The sequence below is a fragment of the Aedes albopictus genome, chromosome 2 (assembly GCF_035046485.1).
Source record: "Aedes albopictus strain Foshan chromosome 2, AalbF5, whole genome shotgun sequence".
NCBI lineage: Eukaryota > Metazoa > Arthropoda > Insecta > Diptera > Culicidae > Aedes > Aedes albopictus.
Window position 1 is genome coordinate 387055681 of NC_085137.1, and position 26371 is coordinate 387082051.

Below are 26371 nucleotides of genomic sequence, written 5' to 3' on the forward strand. Positions count from 1 at the left end.
CATTCAGGGTCGTCCAAACTGTTCCATAATGAAGTCCTTCATATCTACAAAAATAACTTTATGTGTTTTCACCATAAATAATAGTATTGCCTAATCTGCTGGGATCCGCGAAGCTCTTGAAATCTCAAATGTATTTCAGAGACACTACAGGGATATTTCAGGTCAGCCAAACTACCTCTGAGTTCAGGACTTCAGGTCTACACTCGTAACAGTAGCCATATCTGCTATACTGAGTTACGATGTATATTTATCCGTGGTTACTGGACCTATCTGAAGTCTACTAGCTTATTATGAACCTTTGGGATATTCAGGGTCGTCCAAACTGTTCTATAGTGAAGTCCTTCAAATCTAAGAATATCTTTATGTGTTTTTGCCATAAATAATAGTATTGCCTAATCTGCTGGGATCCGCGAAGCTCTTGAAATCTCAAATGTCATTTAGAGACACTACAGCGATATTCCAGGTCAGCCGAACTACCTTGGAGTTCAGGACTTCAGGTCTACACTCGTAACAACAGCCATATCTGCTATACTGAATAACGTTGCATATTTACCCGCGTTTGGTGGATCAATCTGAAGTCTAATTTTTAATTATAATCCTTTGGGGCATTCAGGTTCGTCCAAACTTTTCTATAATGAATTCCTGCAAATCTACAAGAAAAACTTTATGTGTTTTCACCATGAGCAATTGCATAACATAATCTGCTGATATTCATGAAGCTCTTGAAATATCAAATGTCATTTAAAGACACTATGGGAATGTTCAAGGTCAGCCAAACTATCTTTGAGTTCAGAACTTCAGGTCTACACACATAACATCAGCTATAGCTGACATATTGAGTAACGTTTCATAATCAATCGCGGTGGCAGGACCAACCTGAAGTCTACTATATATTATTATAAAACTTTGGGGCATTGAGGGTCGTCCAAACAATCCTGAAGTTCAGCTCTCGATAGTATTCTCACAATGAACTTTAGACTGTAATCTGTAATTCCTCTAGCACATTATTAGTCATTTCAAGATAGTTTTGAGATATTCCTGATCAACAGCCAGTGCTTGAAATTGAGTGAATATGAATGGTACGATCAGTCATCAGCGCCAACCATCACTACGAACGAACATGCACAGGGAGCAAAGAGAAACCGAACCAACCGTGACCACTATTCCTCATCGGTCGGTTGGCTGGTGAAGCATATTGACTGGTAACGATTATTTCTCACTTGCTGCGGTGAGGCTGAAGATGCGTAAATGATTCAGTGGATTTATTTTTTGCTCAAAACTTGTAAAAACAATCAATTTGTCCATAAGAGAATGATGGACGTGACTATTATAATCGATTTAATTCGAGTTTATGTCATTTGCACTGTTGTAACGAGATAAAAATCAAGCATATTCATTGCCGTATACACCGGCGAAGAGAGAGATTCAGAGAGCCGCACGGCGCTGAATCTTCGTTCCTCACTCTCACGCATAATTTTTATTGCTCCCGCTCCCACTTGCTTCAGAAGCATGTTAGCCAATGAATGCATATTGCTACCGCTTTGGGTTGAAAAGCGCCGGTCAAAGAAGAGCAAATTTGGATTCGTCTGAGGTAAAACGCTTCAATTTTCAAGCGCTGTCAACAGCACTACTCCTGAGACCATAGCTTCAGGTCTACACTTGTGATAATAGCTTTTGCCACTACGTTAAGTAGTGTTACATAATCCTCTGTACTTACCAAAGCAATTACAGAGACAATAAGCGTTGTACCTATTATATTTTTGGGATATTATGGGCTTCCTTACTGTTATGATGCTTAGTTGATAAAAACAACCAATGTAACTTTCAGAAGACATACTGGATATGATAGATTACAAATCGTACCTTTGTATAGTGAAAGAAGTTATCGTTACACCCGTAGACTTTAGGATCTAAACTCAAGAACAGTTTGGATGACCTAGGGTATCCCGACTGATCTGATATTGTCTTTTAACCATTCAAAAGACTTACTGGACATGATAGATTACAAATCGTAGCTTTGTAATATAAAAGAAGTTACCGTTACACCCGCAGACTTCAGGATCTAAACTCAAAAACAGTTTGGATGACCTAGGATATCCCAAGTGATCTGATACTGTCCATTGAACTTTCAGAAGATTTACTGAACATGATAGATTACAAATCATTGCTTTGTATGATAAAATAAGTTACAGTTACGCCCGCAGACTTCAGGATCTAAACTCAAGAACAGTTTGGATGACCTAGGATATCCCGACTGATCTGATACTGTCTTTTAACCTTTCAGAAGACTTACTGGACATGGTGGAATACAAATCGTAGCTTTGTATAGTGAAAGAAGTTACCGTTACACCCGCAGACTTCTGGATCTATTCTCAAGAACATTTTGGATGACCTAGGATATCCAGAAAAAATATTCTGCATAATATTCTACCGTTTTTATGCTATTGATCACCAAAACTACAGAAAAACGGAGAAAAATCTCCATAATAACGCTTGGAAAAATTCCGGCTTCAAAGGGTTAAATGTGTGAATTTATACAACCATTTCTATGTTGGGGTCATATACAGGGTGTTAGGTTCGTGAGTGCAAACTTTTTAAAGGGTGATAGAGGACCATAAATGGTGAAAAAAATTGTTCTACGCATATGGTCAAATCTCAATCGTTACGTAGTTATGGAACTTTCCATGTTTTTGATTATTATTGCCTTAACTGGCTATAACTTGAAAATGTTCAAACTTATCGTAGTTTTTTCACCCTTATTCGAAAGATTATTGAATTTTCTATCAAATGGCATCTTTGAATCGATTGGTTTAGTTAAATAACTAAGTTTTCCAGAGCAAAATAGCTCAAAATAGTGTTTTTTAATTGGTTTTTGTAAAGTATTTTTGAAACATGCGTAATAAATTAAACTTCTTCCTTTGGCAAAGTTGTGGCCGCTGGTCTACTCTACAATTCGTTCTTTGGCACCAAACTTCTAGCTCTTATCGTTTTCTTGCAATTATGATTTAAATGTGCGGCACAGTGCGCAAAAAACTGCTTACCTTGACAGTTGCAAATTTATGAACTGAAATGCGACGTTTAAATCAAAATTATAAGAAAACGATAAGAGATAGAAGTTTGATGTCAAAGAACGAATTGTAGAGTAAAACAGGGGCCACAACTTTGCCAAAGAAAGAATTTTAAATTATTAGGTATTTTTCAAAGATAATTGACAAAAACAAAATAAAACACGCTACTTTTGAGCTATTCGCTCTAGAAAACTTAGTTAGTTAACTAAACCAATCAATTCAAAGTTGCCATTTGATAGAAAATTCAATAATCTTTCGGATAAGGGTAAAAAAACTGCGATAAGTTTGACCATTTTAAAGTTATAGCCAGTTAAGGTAATAAGACCTCTATCACCCTTTAAAAAGTTTGCACTCAGGAACCTAACACCCTGTATTACCTCTCCGACTCCAAAGGGTTAATTTATTAGATGGATTTCGAGTTGGATTCTGCAAGCGCAACGATTCAAGTACAACGTCACAGAGAAGCAGGTAGCAGAGGTAAATACACGGAACTACAAATCAACCCAAATTTAAGTTGTTTTGGCGCAATCCCGGTCTTCCGTGGAATAACTCAAATTTGCGTCAAACAGCGGAAGTGGTGAGTGAGTAGTTCTCGTTTGAGAGCGGCAAAAAAATTAACCCACTGGTAAGTTATTTTCACCCAACGTAGGCCTCAAATGACGCAAATTTGGGTTAACTCAAGAAAACCCAAATTTGGCTTCTTCCACGGAAGAGCAGCGGATGCGTCGGTGCTTCTCTCTTTGTTTTCGACAACATTGCGGTGGAGCGAGGGAGAAAACAACCCAACTTTGAGTTAAAACTAAAAGCAGTTTAGCCAAATTTGAGTTTTTAAAACTTATTCTTTGGGTAATAATATTTTTCCGTGTATATTTGATATTCAGTGGAGAATCAGATAGAGGCCGGCGACTCCGTGGCAGACCGTGCACAAGATGGCTGTTTGCAGTTGAATAGGACCTATGAGTACTCAATTAGTAACTCTACGGTAACACCCTCTTTTCCCCTTACAAGGACCCTCTGTTGTCGCCTTATCATCTTCTTCCTGGCGTTACTAGGACAGATCCCACTTCTTATCTCAGTGTTCTATGGAAACTTCTACAGTTATTTGTTAGGAATTCGTTTCGTCAAGTTGACCTTCATTTTTACTCGTTTATCGTGTGGCTAGCCGATCATACTAAAGATTTCAAGGATTATCCATAACATAAAGTTCCGGGACTGATCGGTAAATCTACACAATCAACAAAACAAAAACAAAATCAAATCAGTTTGAATTTATCTACAAATCAAATTCGTCGAAATACTTCCTTCATTTCTCATGTGTGTCCCGTTGTTGGCTGTAATGAACATTCGTTTCCGTCCGTACGTACGTTGTACGTACAATGTAATAAAATGTAGGTACTCGTTCATCTAACGACGCGACAGCCCCCAAACCACACAGCAGCACATTGTTGATATCGAACCGAGCTGGGGGAAAAAATCTAACTCGTCGAATATTTGATAAAGTCTTGATTGGAAACTCGAGTCCTTGGCGCGTTGAGAGTTGTAGCAGAACGTGAAAGTTACGTGCGAGTGAGGGTGGTCGCAACGTTGTTGGTTGGCACTGATTTGTGACTTTTCCCCATGCAGAACGATGTGGTTACCCAATCGAACGTCTTCTTCCACCCGCCTTTTCGCTTGCAGATATTTACATTTCAACAATATTACCACTTTCAAGAGGCAAACCTTCTTCGACTTGCCAATCATGCAGCGACTGTAAGTATCCTACTGATGACAACGACGACGACAGTGGGGTTCTCTCGTTCGTCTATAACGATCCGAGTGACTGAAATCAGTGCTGCTTCTAAGGGTTTCGTCTCTCTACGGTTGCGATCCGCCATACCTACCCAACCCATACGATGATGGTTGATTTCTATGAACGCATGGCTGAGGAATGGGTTTTCGGGAAATGGAAAGTCGATTACGGTTTCGGCAACCGGTGTTTGCAATGAAATTTGCGATTCTGGTTGATTAAGGGATACAAAAGGGGACGGATTGGTTTGGGAAATAGATGTTTGAGGACTCGTTAGATTTTCTTCGATTATTGATAATTAAAACAGCAATAAACGTTACTTGTGAATATTTCTGCTAATTTAGCTATCTGGTGCTTTGGGGTTAAATCACCACAATGCATTTGTAAACTTTAAAAGACTTTAATTGGGTTTTTAAATTTTGAAAAATGTATTGATTTTTTGATTTTATACGAAAGAGCACCTTTTTCTGAGCCACTAAGGTTTTTTCCAGATTTTTAGAGCTTTATTTTGGTACCTAAAATCAATTTCAAAGAGATTTTTTAAAATCACCTTCTGACAGCTGGGCAACTGTTTGACAGCTGCGCCCAGTACAAACTGCGACGAGGGGTGATTCGACAAATCGCCCCCATACAAACTTCAAATTGATTTTTAAATAAATTCCTGGACACCAAAATTCATGAAAATTTGGATTTCGGCTCAGTTTGACATGCAGATTCAGAATATCAAATTATCTCAACACCGTTAAAGAAGCCAATTGAAAACTATTTACGAAATAGTTCTTTGTGATGAAATACATCTCTTTCTGCTTTTTTTCCTTCAAGAGTGATATTGAGATACAGGCTCAACGGAGAAATCCCAAAAAAATGTCCTGATGTAGTCCTTGTAAAAAATCCCGAAGGAATCACGGAACGAATTTTGGAGAAATTCCTAGTTGGAACCAAGGATCCCTGCGGAAATTGGAAATTATTGCAATATCCCTAGGGAGTCTACTTCATGTTCCTCCTTGTGTTCCTCCATGAATTCCTCCAGTGATTCAACCTGATGACGTTTCGGCGCAGGAATAGCGCCTTCTTCACGGGAAACTGTGATTCATGCAGAAATTTTCCCAAGATTTTATTCATGAACTCCTCCGAAGACTTTTTCGTAAATTATGGTACAAATAATTTCTTCAATGATACCTTTAGATTCTAGAACTTCTGAAATCCTCCAGTAATGCTTGCTGGGATTCCTCCAGAAATTCTTATTAAGACAGCTCAATTGGTTTTCTTCACGGATTCCTCCAGAATCTCTGGTGTAGAGGGTATTGTTTCCCGGACTGAAAAAAATCCCGGGATTCGGTATTTTTCGGTATTTTTATTTTCATATCATAGGGGCTGTCCATAAACCACGTGGTCATTTTTTTTGGACTTTTCAACCCCCCCCCCACCCCCCGCGTGGTCATTACTCCATACAAAAATTTTTATTTGTCCATACAAAATGGTCATTGGCCGAACCCCCCCCCCCCCCCTAATGACCTCGTGGTTTCGTGGTTTATGGGCAGCCCCATATCATAAAAATCTGAATTTTCCGAAAACCGATAAAAAAAATGTTCGGAACAAATCCTGAAACATTTTTTTCGACTAAAAAAAAATTCAACAAAAAACAACACCATAAAAAAAATTGGTAAACATTGTTTTTATTATTACATAGGGTATGAGACCCTATGAATTTGCTCTAATATTCATTCTATTAAAAAAAAATACATTTGCGAAGCTGGTTTTTTTGTGATGAAATTTCTGGAGAAAAACTTCAAACATTTCAAGAATGTGAGACATGCAACTGTTCAAAGTGAAACTTTTATTAAATGACTTCCGACGATATACATTCCTAAAGGAAATAATAAATAAAGATCGGTGTTATGCTGTGTTTGGTAATATTTTTTTTTAATACGAAAGGTTGGAAAAATTATATGAAAATTATTAATGGTATTTTTTTATGGTGGATTAAAAATTTCTATAAAAAGTTCTTCAAAAAAAATTACAAAACTTTTTTTTACTAAATGCAAAAGAGATGCCCAAAAACCTTCAGAAGTTTTTGCTTTCTAAAACGACTTCAACACGTGTGTCCCGAAACTCTATTGTTTTGGTTTAGACATTTTCAGCAACATTATAACTTTCTGTATTCTCTTTAGATATTTCTGTGGATTTTTTTTTGCCAGAACTTTTTTTATTGTTTTTATTTATATTTCATAGCTAGTGTGACATTTCCACAGAGATGACATATGAATTTCAGATTTCTACTGACACTTCTGTTTTTTTGCTAATAAACCATTTTACATTTCTATACTGCCGTGAACCGCAAGTCAGTCCCATATGTAAAAAGTAGGCATTGAGAAATTGGACTCTGAAGTTTTCAAATTCGACTTCTATGTAAAGCCTTGTGAAACTTTAAAAAATCGTCATGATTTTAAAACTTCTGTGATCATCATGAAACTTTCACAAATGTTCAAATGTGAAAACTTTACTGAGAAAAATATAAAACTAAATAAAGCAGTGTTCGGTTTTGTACTGCAGGGTACACAAGCTGATAATGGGACTGACTTGCGATTACTTTTCATTATGGGACAATCTGACTTGGTGTTGTTTTTCGATTTTACTGAACAAACTATATATTTTTATTCACGCAGCTGAAAGATCATCCAAAGAAAGATCGAAAACTGCCATTAACTCTATTTCGCCCAAAATACAGATGGGACTGACTTGCGATTCATGGCAGTATACCGGTTAGTAAACTCTGAGATAATGAAAAAAATCCAGAAATTTATTCACTTTCACTTGAAATTTTGCCATTGATTTTTGACCAGAATACGCCCATGAAATAATAGGTAAGATTATACACTTAAGCCCTTCATGAAAATGTTTCATGAATTGCTATCGGAAATAACTTCTCGACATGGCTAAAACGTACGATATAACAGATTATCATACATCCTGCTGGATTTTCATTATGAGTTCCTAACTAATTTTCTGACTTATCCAGCCCCCAAAAGTTCAACGAATGAGTCCAGATTTATGTGAGCGAATTTTCATCATCATTATGTTGTATACAGATGTTGGCTTTCTCGGTCTAGGGACAATCTAAAAGGCTAGTTGATAAAGGCCAAATAAAGCCGGCTGAAACGTCGGGTAATCCAAAACTAGCCGTTAAGATTGACCCTAGACCGAGAAAGCCAACATCTGTATAGTAGTAGTATTCCGGTCGAAAATCACCTAAAATTATGTTGTAGGTAATTGCGTCAAATAATTGTTTAAACCATGAACACATGAAAAGATTATTCTCAAGAGAAAACTCTAGAAAAATATGAAAATGTGTATGTAATACTTCGGTATTTCAGCCTTCTCTAGGGTCAGAATTTCTGAAGAGATCCATCAGAAATGGCTACAAGGATTAAACATAACTCCAGAAAATTTTGCAATAGTTCCATTTTAAAATATATTTTACATTTTTTGCAAAAAATTTCAACAAATTCTGCTATTAAACAAAATTCCAAGGAATATGGTCACAAATTCCAGAAATACTACTAGAACAACCTTTTGACTAAAAATAAATCCATATTCTGGTATTTTACCAAAAAGTCAGTATAAGAAATACACATTTTCAAAAATCACTATCAAAATCTTTATTTCCGTATATTTTTTTTTTTTGAAGGTGGCCACTGGAACTGCTAGATAGTGTAGAATCGAATTCAAAAATGAAAACATTGATTAAAAAAATTGAAGTGAATAGTTATTGTGCGGGCATTCCCTTATCGAACACAACGATTTGGAACGTTCGTGCCACGTACAGTCCCAAAAATCTTTCGTTTTTGGATTCACACCTGGTTTTACAATCGAATGTGTCAAAAGTAACAGAGTGGCACGTGCTGTTTTTGCTGCCTCACTCACATTTCAGCTTCGCTCTCTTTCTTTTTTTCCAGCAATGACAGCAGAAGGTCGCATGAAAAACTAGGTATGTTATGCAAAAGTGGTAGCAAGGAGAGATCAAACTGACGAAGTTCGTAGAAAAGGACGTTTGAAACAGGGTGTCGAGTCGACCTTCGAATCCAGTGGCCAAGGAAACTCACAATATGTTTTAATAGAACACGCTTTTGCCTTTTTTTTTATTTTCGGGAAATCCCAATAGTCCGCTGAAAGTTATAACAAACTAACTGATGACAAGGCAGTTACAGTTAGATGTAACACAAAACAAAAAACGACCAAATTAGTTTCTCCCTGAAGAAGACACTGAGCCCGTGTCGAAACGTTGTTTGGCAATTAATAAACATCATTTTCTAATTCAAGACTTCATAGCCGTTTTTGACGAAAGCGATACAGTCGAGCCTTCGCTAGAAGAGCCCTGCAGAAAATGCTTAAAAAATCTCAGCAAGAATTTCCGATCTTGTACGAATTTTTGTACGAATTCCATCAATAATTACTGGATGCATTTCAAGAGAAATTCCTAGAGAAAACCTTGAAGAAATCGCTAAAGACTCATAGCAAGAAAATCCAGAAGATTTTCGAGAGGACTACCATAAAGATTCCCAGGAAAAACTCCTGGAGGAATCCTAGGAGAAATCTTCAGCTGGCATCTCTGGAGAAATTTTAAGAAAAATTGTTAAAACAATCTTTTGAGAAATCCTCTTGGAATTCCTCCAGAACTGCCTAATGGTTCTTGGTTCTAGGGATTTTTTTACAAGGATTCCTCTACGCATCCCTCTAGGCATCCCTCTAGGAATCCCTCTCGGAAAACCTCCAAAAAATCTTGCTGGGATTCCTCAGAAACTCCTATATCAGGGTTTTTTCAAGTATTCCTAGTGGTATTTCTCAAGCATATTACGTGGTATTTCTGCAGCTATTGCTCTTATCAGTTCTTCAGGAATTCCTGGACTATTTCCAGCAGGAATCCCAGCAAAACTTTTTTGAGAATTTCCAGCAACATTCCAGGAGCCATTTCAACGGAATTTTTTAAAGGATTCTGAAAAGCATTGCTAGCAAGAATACGAAGAGGAATTCTTGGAAGCATTCCTAGAATATTTCTATGGGAATCCCTGGAAAAGAAACTCTTAGTTAATTTGTGGAGGAATCGATAGAGAAGTTGCAGCATAGATTTCCGGATGAATATTTGTAGGAATCCCAGCGAGAGTTTCAAAGGGTAACCCCAGAGGAATTTTTGAATAAATCTCTAAAGCAACCACATGGAGAAACTTTTGAAAATCCCTGTTGAAATCCAATTTCTCTTGTGATTTCCGCCAAGGATTCCCTTAGCAATTGCTGCTACGGTTCCTCCAGGTATTGCTATTAAGATATCATCAGAAATTCTCACTGGAATTTCAAAAAAAACAAATAAGCTGGGATTTCTTTATTAACCCTCTGATACCCAACCCCGCCTTTAGACGGGGTATAGTTTAACCATTTTTGTATTTTTTTTTCTTTTCTAGGAATCACAACTTTGATATATTTTTTTATCTGTATTAACGAGATTTTAAACCCTAGGCTAGTTCATCTCTGGACCCACGCTTTACTTCCCATCCGAAGGAAGAACTCACATTTTGTGAGTTTATCGAGAGTGGGATTCGATCCCAGGTTCACGTGCTTTAACCATCACACCAGGTCCGCTTTTATATTTTGGCTGATATTTAGGACTGTTTTGTATAACTCAAAATGGTTGTTGGTGTCTTTTGAAGGGTATTTACATTTCTTAAAAATTGATGTTTCAGTCAACTTTCAGATGTCATTGTTTCTTTTGTATTAAATTACATTAATCAACATATTTCAACTTTTTTTTCATTCTATTCTAGTAAAAGAGTTTGGGGGAGCTGAATATACTTTAAAAATATTTTCCTTAAAGTTACACGGAAAGTAAAATTTTAATGAAAAAAAAAATTAGATAAAAACATTTCGTTAAAAATTGGTACCCCAGACTATCAGGAACATTATAAAATTGTAGGGATGCTCAAAAATAAAAATTAGAAAAGTCAAAATCCAAAATGCACAAAATCACGTATCACGAACGTTTGAATCGATCAAAAATTTGGGTATTAGAGGTATTAAGAGTCCTTCAAGTATACCCGGATGGGAATCTTGCCTGAGGTATCTCAGTAAGACTTACGGTTGGATTCTACCAGAAATTCCTGAAGCATATCTCAGCAATACTATTTCCCAGAAACCAGTTTTCATGAAATAAAAAAAAATATTGCTTTTGGAAAACTGATAAACCTTTTTCATCCGATAAAAAAAAAATCAGGAGATATTTATTTTGATCCTTCCTCTAACTGTTTGTGGAAACCGATTTTAAAACAATTACTCCGTTGCCTCAACAAATCAGCAGTCAAAAAATGAGGAAATGCATCCATTTTTGCCTTAAGAGGTAGTAATAGAGGATCTCATGGATTCCATGGGTATTTCAGAAGGTTTCAGAAGTTTCCAAAGTGGTTTCAGGAGGTTTAAAGGGAATGAAGGAGTGTTTTCATAAATGACAGAGCCGTTACAAGAGGATCCGGGGTTTCTTGGAGTTGTATGGCGTTTCATAATTCAGGAACAGTTTTCGGAAGGGATCTTCAGATACGTTTCAGGGGGAATCAAGAGCGTTTCAGGGGACTTCAGTGGGATTCAGGTGTGTTTTAAGGAGCATTCTTCTCAAAAAGTTCCTAGGGATTTCAGAGGCGCTTTAATAAGTCTAAAGAGATTTCAGAGAGTCTCAGCGGATTTAGAGGGTTTCAGAGGGTTACCAAAAGTTTAAGGATCATTTCAGGAATGTTTCAAGATCTCTCAGGATACCTCCCGGATGTGCTACTGCAAACCCTGAAACCTTAACCTGACCACAATTCCTTAAAAATTTGTGACCCGCTAACCTCGAGCAGCCACGAGTACCCTGGCCTCCTCCCAGTACTAACCTTGACATAAGAAAGCAATAACGTTGTATGTAATAGAAAACAAAAAAATGAATCTTGGCTCCGTAAAGCGTTGCACGCGATTGAGCCATAAATAAACGAACTAGTTAAAAAAAAAGACCTCTCAGGAGGTTTTCAGGAGCATTTCAGAATGTTTCAGAAGTTCTCTAGGTTTCAGAGGCTCTCAGGAGGTTACAGATTTCTAGGTAAACGCACCGAATACTTGATATGGTCTAAGAGGATATCAGATTGTTTTGGTGGTGTTGCAGGGTGCTCAGAAAAGTCACAGGGTTTCAGGCGTTTCGCAGTGGCGTTTGATAGTAATTCACGGGTTTCAATGAGTTTCTCCTCAGACGTTTAAGTGAGCATTAAGGCACAGAGAAGCAACATGCGGATTGAATTCCAAAACATCCATGAGACTCCCAATAAATACCGGAACTTAATTCTCATCCACAGAGAAACAGACGTCACACTCATCGATCCCCTTTGTAACGGTTGATTCAAATATTCAGTAGTAGGTCGATTGACCACGGCGCTGACGCTGGTATCGTTTTCGCTCCTGTTTGACTGTTGTTTGACGCTAAGTTTGATGCATATTTGCATTCCAAATGCGTTTTTCTATTGCTTATTGAAAATGGGCTAAAATTGTGGTTTTTGGTTTTACGGAGCTGAAAATCATTATTTTGTAGTTTGGGTTATCAGCTCATTTGGGTAAAATAAAATTAGTTTGGATTGTCCACGGCAGTCAAAACTGCTCAAGAATAGGGAAACACATCTAATGTGATGGATAGAGATTGTAAAAGTTGGGAATAAGTGATCCCTGCAAAGCAATATGGGAGGTATTTGTTGGTTTTTGAGTATATTGAAGGTACGACACATAAGTGACTACCGTCGTTCGGGGTGACATTGGGCCTAGAGGGTAACATTGGTCCATCGATCCTACGGTTTCAAAATTAGTGAGAAAATCCAACGGTGGATGCCAAGTATCTTAGAATTATGTATTTAGTAGTTTAGCACACAATATGCATTCTCGTCGTATTCTAAATGTGCGGAATAGTGGCCCAATGTCACCCCGCTTTGGCCCAATGACACCCCGCACGACGGTACCAGCAATCTGGTCGCAAACGGTCACAGCTAAATTTACCAGTAAATCATTGCTTATGATTATAGGAAAGTTTTATAGAAGAACTTCCAAAGGGGTCGGAAGGGGAAACATTTTTTTCCAGTTCATTAAAATTTTTCAGTTTTTTGTACTTTGTGGAAAAGCATCTAATTCAGTCACACTTTTTCAAATAAAATGATAAAGAATGGCATCTTAATTTATGATAAACATCGACTTCAACTATGTAAGAATCGACCACAATCAAAATACATGTCGAATGGATGAGACTTTTTAATAGAGTGATGAATGCATAGGACTGAAATTAGAAAAAAATCAAATAAAATGTCTACTCAAGAATATCCACTTTCATGAGCTCTGCGGAAAAGTTTCGGCATACAATTGATAAAGGTCAGGATTGATTAAAGCATTATTAAAGCATTAAACTTGATGTTACCGCAATGATATCACCATTGACCTATGGCGGAACCACTGTGGATTGGGTCCATTATGGGTTGCCGTTCGCCGATGTTCAAGTATCCGGGTCCATTTGAGCCATGGGCTCAGAAGAGGGTCAGTGCCAGTTGCTCTCAGAGGAAAAGAGCAACTGACGAAAGTGCCGGGGCTGGGATCGAACACATGATGACCATCTGCTTATGATGCAAACGTGTGACCAATTGCGCCACGGGCCCCGGCACGACATGACATTGTACATTTAAATTTTACGAAACTGTTATATACAAAAAATAAAAAACAAAAAATGCTGCTAAAAGCTGTATGCAGCGTTTTTGAAGTTCTTTTTCTGGACACCTAGTTTTCAAAATTATAACAGTAAGTTGCACAATGCTTTTGTCTATCTCGACCTGCTGTACCCCCTTCGGTTTCGCGGTTGCATTGGTAGATACCCGTGAAAATAAATTAACAGAAGTCTTAAATCTAGTAAGATGTTGGCGTTGGGGTCAATACGACTCACCCAACTAACAATCACTCATTTAACAGGTATCATTATGACGAATTAAATCAGCATAATGTTGAATAACATTTGAACTATTTCCACGTGCAACCTTTGTTCGGGTTTTGTTCACACAAATTTGGAGAAGTTGTAAAGCATAGTATTGTGTACCAACTTGACTGTTTGTTGTAACAAGCGTTTTACAAATACACAGGAAAGCTTTTATTAAGTTTTGGCAAAAATGACTGAAAATAAATAAAATGCAAAAATGTTGAACGTTTACGAGAGTAACTATTTGCTCTCATGTTAAGAACACCTATTATGAAATGAGAATTATATTTAAAAATTACCTTAATCCGCATTAGAGCTCGAGACCTGTCGATTGCCAGCCGTATGCCTTCCTTTCTGCGCCATTCTAGAGATGGTGAGTTGCAGCGCCCAAAGCAAAACATAAACTTCCCATGACCTAATAATGATCACTCCTGAACTTGTGTTCAGCAGTGGTGGATTAGCACAGCACGTGGTTTCAACTGAACAACGCCTTAAACATCAGCAGCTGTTCAACCCAAAACACGTGTTTTTTATTCTGTTTTCACTGTCAGTATTTCTACAAGTATTTTTATCGCACGGTGAGAAAGCTTGTATCAAATGCTGTCAGAAAAAGTTTTGGTCTTAATTGACGATAATGTTTCCTGACGTTCAAATTGCGAAAGGAATATGTTTTTACGTTTATTATTAAATATCCACACACTTAGAAATTCTGAAATTTGCACGAAACGGAATCACCAAAAAACGTAATCGTTTGCAAGACTGAATCACAAATTGGACTTAATTTTACGCGCATCATGTAAGTGCTGGTTGGTTGCTACTCATACTCATTCGGAATGCGTTGTGCAAATTATTGATTAATGTTTTTGTCATACACTCAAAATAATCTTTCGTTAAACCTCAACGAATATGTTTCGTAAAACCAGTTTTCGTAAATTGAAAGCAATTCGCGTATAAAGTACGGTCCATTCGTACCACTATGCTGAAACAGTACAAATGAAGTTGTATCATGTACGAAATCACGAATCCGACAGACGCTAAACTTGCTCATTCGTAGATTTTAGCTCCCGCTTTGTAGAATGAAACAAAATAAACAAATGTCAAACGTTTTTTACTAACCATGCGTAAGAAGAAAATTTCGCTTCGTAGAATGCAACAAAGCTTTGAGCGACTGATTGGATCGCAGAGAAAACAAAGCAGCATGTTTTCATGAGCATATGACGGTGCGTGTGCGAGAGAGGAAAAGAAACATTCTCTCGGTTGGAAGTTAAAGTTATTTATAAACAGAACCAAAGTGGAAAGCGTTCTGGTTGTTTTCGGACGGCTTCAACAAGCGCCCATAGATGAGTGGCTAGCACTGGTAGGTATAAATCAGAAGATACGTGATTCGAAGCCTGTGATATCTAAGTGGACGAACGTGTGGTTTTTTTAAGCATTTTTTATGTCATTCCGACAAAAAAAGAGACAGAAAAATTTGTCGGAGCGATTTTGTACGAAACTAAGGCCAGTAGTACACAGGGTCAAATATTTGACAAGGAAAGAACTCAAGAAACAACATCAGTTTGACACTAATGAAAATTTGATCGAGTCAAACAAGATGTTTGAGCATTGGTTTCTTTTCGGACAAATATTTGACCCTGTGTACTAGCAGCTTAACTCATGCACATTACGAAGCTTTTCGTTGCAGAAAACAACGAATGGCATTTGTAAACATGACGAGCGATTTGGCAGCATCCATTTATTACGTAACGCTAAAATCGAGATTTTAAGACCCCCCCTCCCCCTCCGTAACGTTTTTTTGTATGAAAACCCAAAATTTTTTGTATGGACCGTAACGCTCGGCCATACTCCCCCCCTCCCCCTAGAGCGTCACGTAATTTGTGGACGGCGCCTTTCGTACAATGAAACAAAATATATTTTCAGTGTAGAATATTGATATACTGTTCAACAAATAGTGCTCAAGGATGTTTAGGGATACTTGAAATGTGTCGACTTCTGAATGCTGTTTGGTTAGGTGACTGTGGAAACAATATACAGTAAACACGACAGCACTGACATGTCAAATGCATCAATCTAAGCGTCTCGTACAATTGAACTGCTGCGGAAGATTAAAAGCCAAGGCATACAAGGTATCTGGTTACAGGCATAAATGCCTCACAATTGGGTTGTTTAGTGAATAAAATATTGCTATTTTCTATAGCCTAATCGAAAGAGCTCATTTTTCTGAGTATAACGTGATTTTATTGGCTTCCAATACCTTTGTTTTGATGGTTAAATCACAGAGAACAGACATCCAGGCTAGGACGAATTTCATTCAGAAAGTTGTGTAAGGATTTGAATCTTTACTTGAGTAAGGTTGCAAACCAATACACGGTGACAACACTAACGCCACCAAACACCATATTGCCACAGTCAGTGGTGAATTGAAACATTTCAAGTGGTGAATTAAATTAGTATGGGAAATTTACCGATTGCAGCGCCACGCTATTGCCACTTGTGTTGCCGATTTCAAATGGCCGTTAAATTCCTTACACAGTTCCGGAACTGGACTTGGATGTCTGTTCTCTGTGGTTAAATTAACAAAACAGTTTTAATTTTCGTGGATAGAATGACAGTTCAATCGATAAAGTGACAGTTCGACCCGAACAAAAAAATTGCCCCATACAAACTTTAAATGAATTTTAAAAATAGTTCCTGGACTCCAAAAATTATGAAATTTTGGATCCCGACTAATTTTTGGGCGGAGAATCCGATTATGAAATAATCCTGATACCCCTAAAGAACCCAATTATGACGATTACGTATCTTGGCACAGAATGCTGAGCTACATAATTCTCTATTCTATTTGCTGTTGTGTGGTTTGTTTAATATGTTGGTTCTTCAATAACTTGGTTGTCTAAACAGTTTTAACCATATGATAGATCCCATTATCCGAACAAAGTTGCGAGTCGAAGTATGACGGACTGGTAGCGTTCATTCGACAAATGGAAAGCACATTGTACAGGAACATATGCTTATTGATACATCAGCCTCATAAGAAGTAGGCAAATGTTTTATTAAACTGTTTTGTAAAGAAATCAATGTTTGTCGAATAAATTGCTTGTTAAACTTTTGAAAAGTGTTTTACTTCATCATTGTTAATACCGATGAGAAAAATCGAACATTGACTTCTTTTTCAATTGAAAAACCATTTAAGCAGTAATGTGTAAAGCATATTGTTAGTTCAGCTATCGTTACCATTACCAAGCAACAATTCAGCAAGCTTGCTTGTTTGTGACTTGCAATTGTTAGTTGGGCAGACAGGCACTGCGCCATTGCGGTGTGAAAATCCTTACATCCTAGGAAGGTTAAAGAAGGCCGAGTCCAAAGGCTGAAACCTCGGAATCAAACAAGTTGTACTTGTCTTGATTTAACGTTTGACAGAAAAGCCACCCGAAAGCAGCAAATCTTTAAAAGTTAAAGTGATAATTCTTTGGTCTCTGTGCAATTCCGTACCTCTGGCCAATCACGGAGTAGTTACTATGAAGTATACCAATGCAGTTCTAATGCCTACAACGAATTCATGACTAGAATTAATATTATTCATACACTAACTGTAATTTCAGTAGAGGCGAATCCTGGATTTCTATCTATCCAAAAGGCAAAATAAATATAATTTTACAAACTATCATCAATAACCAGACCACAACGAAGCCATTATTTATTGCAAAATAGTACTTACAAGCTCTGCAGCCGGTCCAGAGCCTCGAACGCATTCGGTTCGATGGCGGAGATGTGATTTTTGTTCAAATACAGATATTTGAGCGACGGCAACCGCCGGAATGCTCCCGGCTGGATCCGTACGATTTGATTCTCGTTGAGGAAAATCGTGTGCAGGTGGGCCAGATTGGCGAACGCATCCGTCGGGACCTCGTGGATCCGGTTGTAACGCAGGTCTCTGTAGGATGAGATAATGAAAAAGAAAAAAATCATTAGGTATTTTGTTTTGTAATATTTAAAATTGACAATGGATAATCTTATGTTCTAGGATCTCACATATTAATTAAGAGTTTTGTATTAAAAAGAAGGGTTCAGCTAAGTTATTCCTCCCAGTCAGAGTCATCCATTCTTGGAATATCAGTCTTAAAATGTGCAGCACTCGATGATTCAATATCACCCAGAACCATGAGCCAAAAATAATAAAAAATGTTTCACCCAATCCCATTGTGGTCATAACTTTCATTTTATGCGCTTTTAAAGCAAAACTTTTCCTCCCATCGCCCCGTACCCGAACCGAATCGACGGCTGCTTATGTTTCCGGCTTATGCCATACTTTTCCGTGCCCAAATGGAACTCTTTCCGAATGGAAATCACCCGTTAGGGACCCGATCTGGTAGATTCCCTCACCGAAGGTAAAAGAACTTTCTCCCGCTGCGCTGCTGCACTGCTACTGGAGGAAACTTTCTTGTTGCTTCTGTTGTTGACCTGGGACCCAGCTAGCATCTTGCGTTGCGTTATGCCGGTGTGGTTGTTTTCTTTTGCCCGAGTCTCCCCATCGCATCGGAAAGTTACAATCTCGTTCTCGTCCTCGAGCTCCGCCCTCCTGGTGGATTGGGAAGGAAAGGTAAAAGTTGCGCTTCTTGGCCGGAAGGTTTGCTATTACTCTTCCAAGTGCCCGGAGGGGAGATCGTTTTGACTTATGTATATGCACGTGCATGCATATTTCATAACTTTGCAGCGGAAGTTCATAACTGTGCACGGTGGCATCTTTTGTACTAAATCTGGATGTCTTTCAACTGGCGATATGCTCCTAGTTCTATGGATGCAATTGGACATGTTAGAAGCAGATATGCATACAGGAATTTGAAAGAAAATCTAGGAAATACAGCATTTCTGTAGACAGAGACGAAATAAAATTCATATTATTCTACATTTGTAACGGTAACAGAAGAAAGTGACCGAGGCTTGTTATGTACATTTACAGAAAGATTGAATTAAATTCTTTTTCCTAGGAGGTAGTAAAACTATTCCAAAACACTTTTATCATCCAGTAGCATTACCGATGGTGTGTTAGCAAAAGCATCGCTCCATAAAATCGTCTTGGTTGACAACAGTAACGGCTTTCGCTACTTTGCACGAAGGCTTGCGGCAGTCACTATGAAGAAAGTGTTGCACCAACAACTCTCTACCATCGTCGAACCATCATCACTCGGTTAACAGAAACACACATGACAGCGACGGGCTTGATGATGATGCACCTTCACAATGCCATACAGCCACATAGTCTACATTGCTGCGCTACCGCAGGAAAAATAGAGACGTTCTTTTTGGTTGCTGTCGTTTGACGACATACACTGTGGTGCATAATTGATCGGACAAACGCCGATTTTCATACAAAATGGCCAAGTTTGAGATGCTGTAACTATGGTTTGCTTTGATGGATTGAGCTCAATTTTTGACACGGAACGGAACTACAAATATGCTGAATTTTGTGTATACAAAGTATAAAATGTTTTCGTTCACAGATCTGGGCGTGGCAAGGCGTTGAAAAAATTGCAAAAGTGATCGGACAGCGGCACGCGTGTAAATCAAAAGGGTACCGCTGTCCGATCACTTTTGCAATATTTTCAACGCCTTGCCACGCCCAGACCTGTGAACGAAAATATTTTATACTTTGTATGCACAAAATTCAGCATATTTGTAGTTCCGTGTCAAAAATTGAGCTCAATCCAACAAAGCAAACCATAGTTACAGCATCTTAAACTTGGCCATTTTGTATGAAAATCGGCGTTTGTCCGATCAATTATGCACCACAGTGTATATATCTGACGACAACCAGAACGTGACTGGAGTGCTCTACTGAGGGCATGTGAGCACACATAATAATCAATGCAGTCTTACTCGCTGTGTCGTTCAGACTTCAGACCAATATACCGGTCGGAGAGCTCCACGTGAATCTTCATTTTCGTTGATGCTATGAAATGATTTAGAAGCCGGTTCCATAAAAAGTAGTCGCTCCATCTCATGAAATGCATTTTGATCCCAGCTGCAATAAGTCTCTTTTTTCTAATCTGTCTCAGGAAATACCTGGGAGTAGGCAATCTTAATTGAAACCAAATTGAGGGCTTCTGGAAAAAGACCATTTGGACTGTAAGAAATTCCGAGTTATCACCATTTTAAAAGTCGCCCAAAATATACTATATACTATACCACAGAGAACAGACATCCAAGTCCAGTTCCAAAACTGTGTAAGGAATTTAACGGCCATTTGAAATCGGCAACACAAGTGGCAATAGCGTGGCGCTGCAATCGGTTAATTTCCCATACTAATTTTCAAGTGGTGAATATATTTCAATTCACCACTGACTGTGGCAATATGGTGTTTGGTGGCGTTAGTGTTGTCATAGTGTATTGGTTTGCAACCTTACTCAAGTAAAGATTCAAATTCTTACACAAATTTCCGAATGAAATTTGTTCTAGCCTGGATGTCTGTTCTCTGTGACTATACTAATCATTTTCCGTCGTCTCCCACCTGAAACAAATCATCATGAGATAGGTACCCAACACTTCACCTATTCATTGACTTCAAGCCGACATACTGCAGTAGCGAGCATAAAGCTATGGAAAATCATGGACGAGAACGGCTTCTCTGAGAAGCTCACTATACTGGCAATTATTTCGGCTAGAAGCGACATTGCACTAAGACGATGCCCACCAATGCGTGAGTAAACCCAAATTGGCAACCGCCTTCATGACGCACGAACCCCACCAACCGTTGCCAAATCGGTTTTAAAATGACAACCTACCTTCCCGGTAAACAGTGGATTCATATATTTAGCAACCAGTCCCAACCGTTGCTATCGCGGTTGATATCACTTTCTTCATGATTTCAATCTGACTAACAAACAAAACAAGACAGCTTTCTACAAGTAAAATATAAAAAAATGATTATCTTTAATAATTTTTGAAACTGTTGTTCTCTCATGCATTTAAGATTGCGTTTGTCACAAATGGACACATATTGAAGATTAAGCTTAATGCTAGGCGAGGTTTGATGTGTCGAAAGATTCGATTGTCCAAACGAACCGAAGAACGGTGTATTTTTAAAACTATTGTATACGAAAACAACCTTAAAATTTCCAATGGGAACGTGCAAATGGCTTCGGCAAACCGCAAGCCCCGAGTGGAATAAAAAAGGTGACATTCAATCAATAAAAGCGTCAGCCAATTTACTGACTGCATGGCTCCAATCAACACTTGTTCGCAAAAACAGTGCTTCAGCAATTCCTCAGGGATTTCTCTAAGAATTCCTTGGCGAATTTCTCCAGGTGTTCCTTGAGGTTCCTTGAGATTCTTCCACCAATTTCTTCAGGGTATCGTTTAGGAGTTCATTCTTGGATTACAATGGGAGTTCCTTCTGAGAATTCTTCAGGAGTTCCCTCTGAAATTTCCTAGTCATTTTACCAGGAAAGCGTCATCCGTCCGTTTATATCGGCCCGTCAGAAGTTCTGTCTGGGGTTCCTCCTGAAGATTTTTCTTGAAATTTCGTCAGGAATTCCTTCGAAGCATCCTCTAGGATTTTTTTTTTCGGAAAATCCTCAAGGAATTCGTTGGAAGAATCATCCAGGAATTCCCACAGGAATTCTTCTAGGAATCTAGAAGAACTCCTGGAATTCCCTCAGGGACTCCTCCGAGAATGTCTTCGGGGATTTATCCAGGAGTTTTTTCCGGGATTCCCCTTAGAATTCCAATCGGGATTTTTCCGGGAATTTCTACCGGGATTCCCCCGGTAATTCTTTCCAGAATTGCTCAGGGAATTCCTTCCAAAATTCCCGGGAATTCCTTCCAAGATTCCCGGGAATTCCTTCCAAGATTCCCCGGGAATTCCTTCCGAGATTCCCCGGGAATTCCTCCCAAGATTCCCTGGGAATTCTTTCCGAGATTCCCCTGGGATTTACCCGGGCATTTCTTTTGGGATTTCCCCGAAAATTTCTTTTGGGATTTTCCCGGGAATTCCTTGCGGGATTGCCCCGTGAATTTCTTCCTGGATTGCCCCAGCAATTCCTTTCATAATTCCCCCGGCATTTTCTTCCGGGAATTCCTTCTGGGATTTCCCGGAAATTTCTTCCGGGATTGCCATGGGAATACTTTCTGGGACTTCCATGGCAGTTTCTTCAGAGATATCTTCAGAAATGCATTCAGGGATTTCTCCAAAAGTTCTTTCAGGGATTCATCAATGAGTTCATCCAAGGATTTATCTAGGAGTTCCTTTAGGGAGTTCTATCATGAATTCTTCCAGGCGTTTCTTCAGGGATTCCTTCAAAGATCCCTCCAGGAAGTCCATCAGAGATTCCTCAAAGAACGTCTTCAGGGATTACTCTTAAAATTTCTCCAAGGATTTAAAAATTTGAACGAAAGACTTGAGGAATTAATTATCCACATTCTAGAACTTTCGTACAATTGAATATGATAATATGAGGAACAATAAATGATGTTGTCATATATTTGCTTCTCTGTACTTTGTTTACGATATGAAGTACTACTACCAACCACCAGTGGGGAGATGAGGTAGTAGGTCCAACGATGATGTGAACGCACGGTGCGAAAACGGGTGGGTATCAGAAATAGAACCGATTTGCACACCTCTACTACTCACCGACTTACTACGCACAGGTGGGGATAGTCTAAGGGCCAGCATCGCGATTAAGTGGGACAAAATTAATTACTCCGAAATGAAGCATTTCCGGTTCATGGTATTCGACATTTTTTTTGTAATAGGGTATATGTACCATTCCTTGGCCTAATTTGCAAGCCGCCTTGACAATTTTGACCATAACTCATAAATTAATAGCACTAGAAATAGTATGTTGACCCTATTACACACTCTAGGGAATGCATGTTTCACCAGTTGGAAGAAAACTTACGTAAATATTCAATAATTTACTTAATTAAGCTGAAAAGATTCGATGCGATGGTATGCAACGTTGGTCTATGGTACAAAAATTGGCCTATTAGTGGATACAACGTTGGCCTATTGCTAGAACCACTAATTATCTCATTTCTTCAATATTTCTGCTGAAGTATTATCTCTGTTTGTTCACTAATCTCACTTTTAAATTACATTTTCGGAGACAAATTTTCAAAAAATATAAATAAATCACTTTAACTGAAGTTCTTTCTTAATTTATTAACAAAAACAACGCAAACCTATTACACTAAATTCTGTTTTTACGCGCAAAAAAAGATCGTGTAAAAAAAGTTCGCGTAACTTCGAGAAATCGCGCAAAAAAATCCAAAGGAAATTTTTTTTACGCGATTTGGCCTCCGCAAATTACCAAAATCGCGTAAAAAAAAGTCGCGTAACTTCGAGAAAATCGCGTAAAAAAAGTCGTGCAAAATAAAACCGCGTAAAAAAAAGTCGTGTAAAAAAAGGATTTAGTGTATTGTGTTATATTTTTACAGTCACCGTACACAATATCTTTCTTCCTGTTCGTTCTTTCTGGTTCTTACGCAAGAAATATTGTTGACGTATTTTTATCGCTGTTTTTGACGTCACTTTACTGATGGGCCAAGATTTGAGTACATAATGAAAAAAAAATGTCCTCAATATTCGGCCCACATTCAATTTGTAAAATAGTTATTATTCGTTGAAAACAAATACACAAGTTCAAAATAACGTCTTTAACCGTCGCATCAAATGTTCAGTTATTGAAAAGTCAATTCGAAATGTTTCAGAATCATGCCATTTATGATCATGTGTATAGACTACCCACTAAGCCGAAGAATCATGGCGTCTACAAAAGCTAAACAAAGTGACATTTTCATTCAATTTTAATGCTCCAAAGTGCTAAATTTGAAACGAAATGTTACAGTTGTTTGGCACATAGCTTTTCCGATATCCAGTTATGCGTGTTTGTTTGAGTTTTTGGTTTACATTGAGATAGGCCGAACGAGAGGACTATGCCAACGAAGCATCCCGATACCCTATTAATCAGGGGCATTTATTTCTAAGCAATTAGTAGTTCGCTACTTAGGCGCATAGGTTGCGCCACCATACAACTTTTTAGTTTTACGTCCTAGAGACGTCCCGTCTTCGGCAAAGTTGTTTATTTTGACAAAATAACCAAAGTTTTCCCAGACGTCACAATTCCACAGCCTACTGTTTTGAAGTTATTTTAAAATAAATTCCAATAGTCAAAAATCAGTTTTTTTAGTTTATTTTTGTGTTTTTACTAGAAACTATGAGAATTTAAAATATTTTCTGATGCAGATGGGTCTAATAATATTATCGTCGCACCACTAAATCGAAGTCGTCGCTTGGAGCACATGCGAAGTTGCAGCTGCGAAGTAAATTTGAATCTATTGGTTTCTGTTGCGCATCATTAAGCTAATTAAAAGCTACAATATGCACTAATCCAAATTGAGTTGCGACATTTCTAAGTAGGTTAAAAATCAATTTTCGCACGTTCGGTCACTTCGGATTTCGACCAAAAGCATAATAATTTTCGGACAGAAGTTGGTGGAATATTAACATTGAAAAATGAAGAAAACAATTGAAAAATCGTAAAAATGGAGCAATTTGTCTTTCCGGCTTTTCTTTACGAATTTTCTCTACCGTGGAAAATTTTGTGGAAAACTTTTTCCAGTTCATATTTTTTTTCTTGAATTTCTAAAAAAAAATCATTTTAAAGAAAACCTTGTTTCTACGATGCTTCGTTCTCGAGTTATGATTTTTTAAAGTAAGCAGTTTCAGCAGTGTCCACCTGAGTTTTCCAAGAAAATAGGCGACCCTGAATTTTTCTCAATTTTTTTTTGTTCATATATTAGATTCTGAGGAAAAAGTTTCATGAAAATCTGACACCCTTCGGCCCAATTTGTACGATATCAAAAAAAAATCCCCTTAGTCAACACACCAATATCCAAATGTTCAACTCGAACGGGAAATCTGTGCTGCTGTACGCCAGTGAAACTTGGTGTGATCAGTTCAGTGGAGAACACTTAATGGCTGCAGATCTTCATAGAAGCCTGTGGCATATAATTCGTGCATGGTGGCCTCACAATTGGATCTTCAACGTGGAGCTCCATATTCGATGTCATCAAAAGCTACACTCTACGCAGAGGCGGGAACGAAATCTGCAAGCAAGCGTTAGATTTGGACTCGGAAGGACATCGCAGCAGAGACAGACCCAGCCTCATCAAGGAAATCAAGGCAGTCGACATAAAAATGACCTAGCCACAGGTCCAGGCGGTGACTACCAATTGCCCAGGATGGAGTTCTTTCAATTCGGCCCTCTTCACCACCACTGAAGTAAAGTAAGTTAACTTGAATGTGTATTGGAGTCCATTTGTATTTCATGGAACGCCCAACTAGCACAGCATTAAGTTTCTCGTAATACTGCGAAGTCTAACATACATCAACGTGAATGATTTTCTGGGATAAAGTAAACAGAAATGATTGTAGATTCTGTTGATCCTAGAACAATCAATTAAAGAGTAATTCTGATGACCTAAATCATCCGTCCATGTTCTAAGATGTTTCTAATGGTGCTTTGAGGCTTTTTCAGTACACTAAATCCTCAATTTATGTATGTTATTTTTATGTACTTTTAATTTATGCATTTTTTTTATGCCCTGCATAAGAAGAGGAAGAGCTATTATACTCAGAACCAACATTGTGCATAAGAATATTTATTAATGACGGTAACTATTGCAACGGCGCCCAGGGAGGTCGCAGGGGAGTTTCAGGGGGTCCTAAGGGGTTTCCGCGCACAGAAAAAAATATGTAATGAAAATTCAACGAGAAATAATGCACATAAAGGGAATGCTAGAGTTAGTGCATATTTACATGAGATATCATGTAATACTACGTTACGTTCGTGTAAATTTCCGCCAATAGTCGCGTAACCGGTTGGAGTCCATGATGGTTTACGCGATGGCTGGCGGAAATTTACACGATGGTAATGTAACTTTACATGATATCTCATGTAAATATGCACTAACTCTAGCATTTCCTTGATGTGCATGATTTCTCGCTGAAATTTAATTACATATTTTTTTCTGTGCGGGGTACCAGGAGATCTCACGGGAGTTTTCAGGGGTCTGCGGGGGTGGGGTTTCAAAAGCATTGCAGAGAATTACAGAGGATTTTCGACGGTAATCATCGGCAGTCAGGGGCGTTCATGGAGGAGAGGAGGGAGGATACAGAGACGCTTCAGGGTATCCCTAGGGGTTTCAGGGGGGTACCAGGGGATATCAGAAGTGTTTCAGGGGGTTTTGGAGGCGTCACAGGTACGTTTCCGTTACATGGGGTCCAAGAGGCTTTTAGGGGGATTTTATAGGCATTTCAGAAAGTTTCAGAGCATTTCCGGTGGGATTCGGAGGCGTTACGGAAGAAATACGGAGGAGTTTTTGAGGGTTCCTGAGTGTGTCAGGTGCACTAACCCCCTGAAACGCACATAAAAACCTCTTAAAACGCCTCCAAAATGCTTCCAAACGCCCCTTAAAACTCTAGGAACGCCCTTAAAATGTTCC

General features: G+C 38.4%; 1 protein-coding gene across 2 annotated transcripts in view; it reads right to left on the reverse strand.

Annotated features, from left to right (window-relative positions):
• Window positions 1–26371, reverse strand: part of LOC109399373 (peroxidasin) — a 559373-nt gene that overhangs the window by 275028 nt on the left and 257974 nt on the right. For both annotated transcript variants that reach the window (XM_062853163.1, XM_062853162.1), the window contains exon 3: window positions 17583–17798. In XM_062853163.1, the coding sequence (XP_062709147.1) occupies window positions 17583–17798 (216 nt within the window). The remainder of the gene's footprint in view (window positions 1–17582; window positions 17799–26371) is intronic.